We start from the raw sequence: 2347 nt of genomic DNA, 5'->3' as shown, positions 1-2347 counted from the left end.
TAGATCTGGCACCAGCAACGTATTCTCTTCTTCACAGAGGACAGCTGTCTTTTTTGCCAGTTGCTGGGCTTCATCCAAAGCATGAAACCCCTGTTTTTAACACAGGCTTTTGTCTTTCCGTTTGTTGTAGCATAGTCGCCCTCTATCCCTGCAGTGGGGTTAGCAGCCTCAATACCAGCTGGGGTTAGGTAGGCAAGTGGCACACAACAGGTACAGAGAGGGTACAGCATTCTTTGAGGGTGCTGATGCAAGCACCTGTCTGAGAACCCAGACCACCAGCCCAAAGCTTGGAGCTGCCTTTAGCAGAGTGCACCTTGTAAGCACCACCATCATTTTCAGTTTTATGTGAAGAGGTTAGAGGGAAAATGCATAAGATCTGAAGATATTTGGTGCCAGTGGGGTGTAGGGAGAGAGGATGGTGGTGAGCACTCTGGAGAAGTGAGAGGCAGGGAATGAAACATAATGATGCTCTTTGTAGATGAGTTTCTCTTCACTCCCAGTAATGACCAGATTAGGCTATAGCTCCACAGGAAACAAAAAACTCTTTAGAAATAACATAGCTTACCTTTGGGTGTATTATATATCCTCAGTGATAGAACAGTGACACACTATATCATAAGACTATATATTTTATGATTCACTCTTTTATAATCTTTGTTCCTCAGGACTCAAGATGTTGCAGACCATTTTTCAATATCTTAGACAAGAATAAAAATACAAAACAGCCAAAGGAAATACTCAAATATCTTTATTTGCATGTTGGCAAGTTCGAGTTCAGCTTTGCTGCATGATCATCTATGAAATATTTCAATGTACAGTAAGGACATAGATATCAGAACAAGTATGTGCAGATTAAGTTAGCAAGCCTTGGAGATTTTTTAACTTGACTTTGGCCTAATGATTGAAGAAAGATCAGGAAGAAAAGGAAGAACTTAAGTGTATGTTTAGAGTATATTCAAAGCCTTTTGTCCAGCAAAAATCAGGAGTGATATTCAATTTGAACTTTCTCCATCTGGATATGGAAAGCGCCCCACAGAACATCTTAACTCTCATAATTGTTATACAATTCATATTTGGGAATTTGAGCAATGGATTCATGGTGCTGGTAAATTGTGTGGACTGGATCAAGACAAGAAAGGCCTCCTCCATTGATAAAATCCTCACTATCTTGGCTACCTTCAGAATTGGTTTAATCTGGGTAACATTAGTATATTGGTTTGGAGCTCAGTATCATTCACCTTTACTTATAACTGAAACACCATTAAGGATTATTGTTTCTGCTTGGATATTTACCAATCATTTCAGCCTCTGGTTTGCTACAATCCTCAGTATTTTTTATTTGTTCAAAATAGGCAATTTCTCTAGTCCTAGTTTTCTCTATCTTAAGTGGAGAATCAAAAAAGTAATTCTGATGATACAACTAGCAACCTTGATCTTTTTGTTTTTAAATTTGATACAGATGAACATACATATTACAGATTGGATACATCAAGATGAAGGAAATGCAACTTTGGATTCCAGAATTAGTGGTTTTTCAAAGTTTTCATATCTGGCCTTATTCACTTTGACTATGTATAGTCTAATACCATTTACTGTTGCCCTGATTTCTTTCTGTTTTTTGTTGTTCTCCCAATGGAAACATCTCCAGAAAATGAAGTCCAATTCCAAAGAACACAGAGATCCTAGGACCAAGGCTCACATAAGTGCTATAAAAAGTGTGCTCTCATTCCTCCTACTCTATGCCAGTTTCCTTCTGTGCCTTATTATTGCAAGCATTCCTAGCATATATCAGAACCACCTGGCCTATAGTGTTTTACAGAGTATTAAAATGATCTATCTTTCAAGTCACTCATTTATTCTGATTCTGGGAAATCCTAAGTTAAGGCAGGCCTGTGTTCTGATGCTGTGGCAGCTGAGATGTAGGCTACAAAGATGAGAAACACAGCTCTGTAAATCATTCGGACTACAGATTATTGTCAGTTCTAGATTTTTAAAAGCAGACTATGAGGAGTTTAAAGATAAAGGCTTACCTTGATTTCTATTAATTAGGACATTGTAGATTCTTCAAATGAGTATCAAAATAGCATTCAACCTTAAAATGCCACATATTAATGATGTGTATTTCTACATTATGAATAACTTGAGACTTATTTAAGAAACCATTAATCAATTCCAGTGTGATTTAAAAATACATACCACTGCACTTAAAGATTACTTATAAACTTTCAACCTTCTGTCTAGTAATGGCCTCTCAGTTCTAATTCAGTCACTGGGAATGAGTATTTGAAGAAACTGTTTCATCATGTACTCCTATTTAAGTGACAAATTAATGTAACCATATGAAGGT

At 37.1% G+C, this 2347-nt stretch overlaps 1 protein-coding gene across 1 annotated transcript; it reads left to right on the top strand.

Moving 5' to 3' along the window:
- Positions 1 to 1018: 1018 nt before the first annotated feature.
- TAS2R13 (taste 2 receptor member 13) lies at positions 1019 to 1936 on the top strand. Its single transcript, XM_002722154.3, has one exon. The coding sequence runs from the start codon at positions 1019 to 1021 to the stop codon at positions 1934 to 1936; it is 918 nt and encodes a 305-aa protein (XP_002722200.3).
- The last annotated feature ends 411 nt before the right edge of the window (positions 1937 to 2347 follow it).

Source organism: Oryctolagus cuniculus, chromosome 9 (genome assembly GCF_964237555.1).
Source record: "Oryctolagus cuniculus chromosome 9, mOryCun1.1, whole genome shotgun sequence".
In the NCBI taxonomy this organism is placed as follows: domain Eukaryota; kingdom Metazoa; phylum Chordata; class Mammalia; order Lagomorpha; family Leporidae; genus Oryctolagus; species Oryctolagus cuniculus.
Note: the sequence above shows the minus strand (reverse complement) of the source record. Positions and strands in the feature narration are given on the sequence as shown.

Coding starts and splice junctions, on each gene's coding strand:
- TAS2R13 (XM_002722154.3), top strand. CDS start 1,019: ATGGAAAGCGCCCCACAGAACATCTTAACTCTCATAATTGTTATACAA.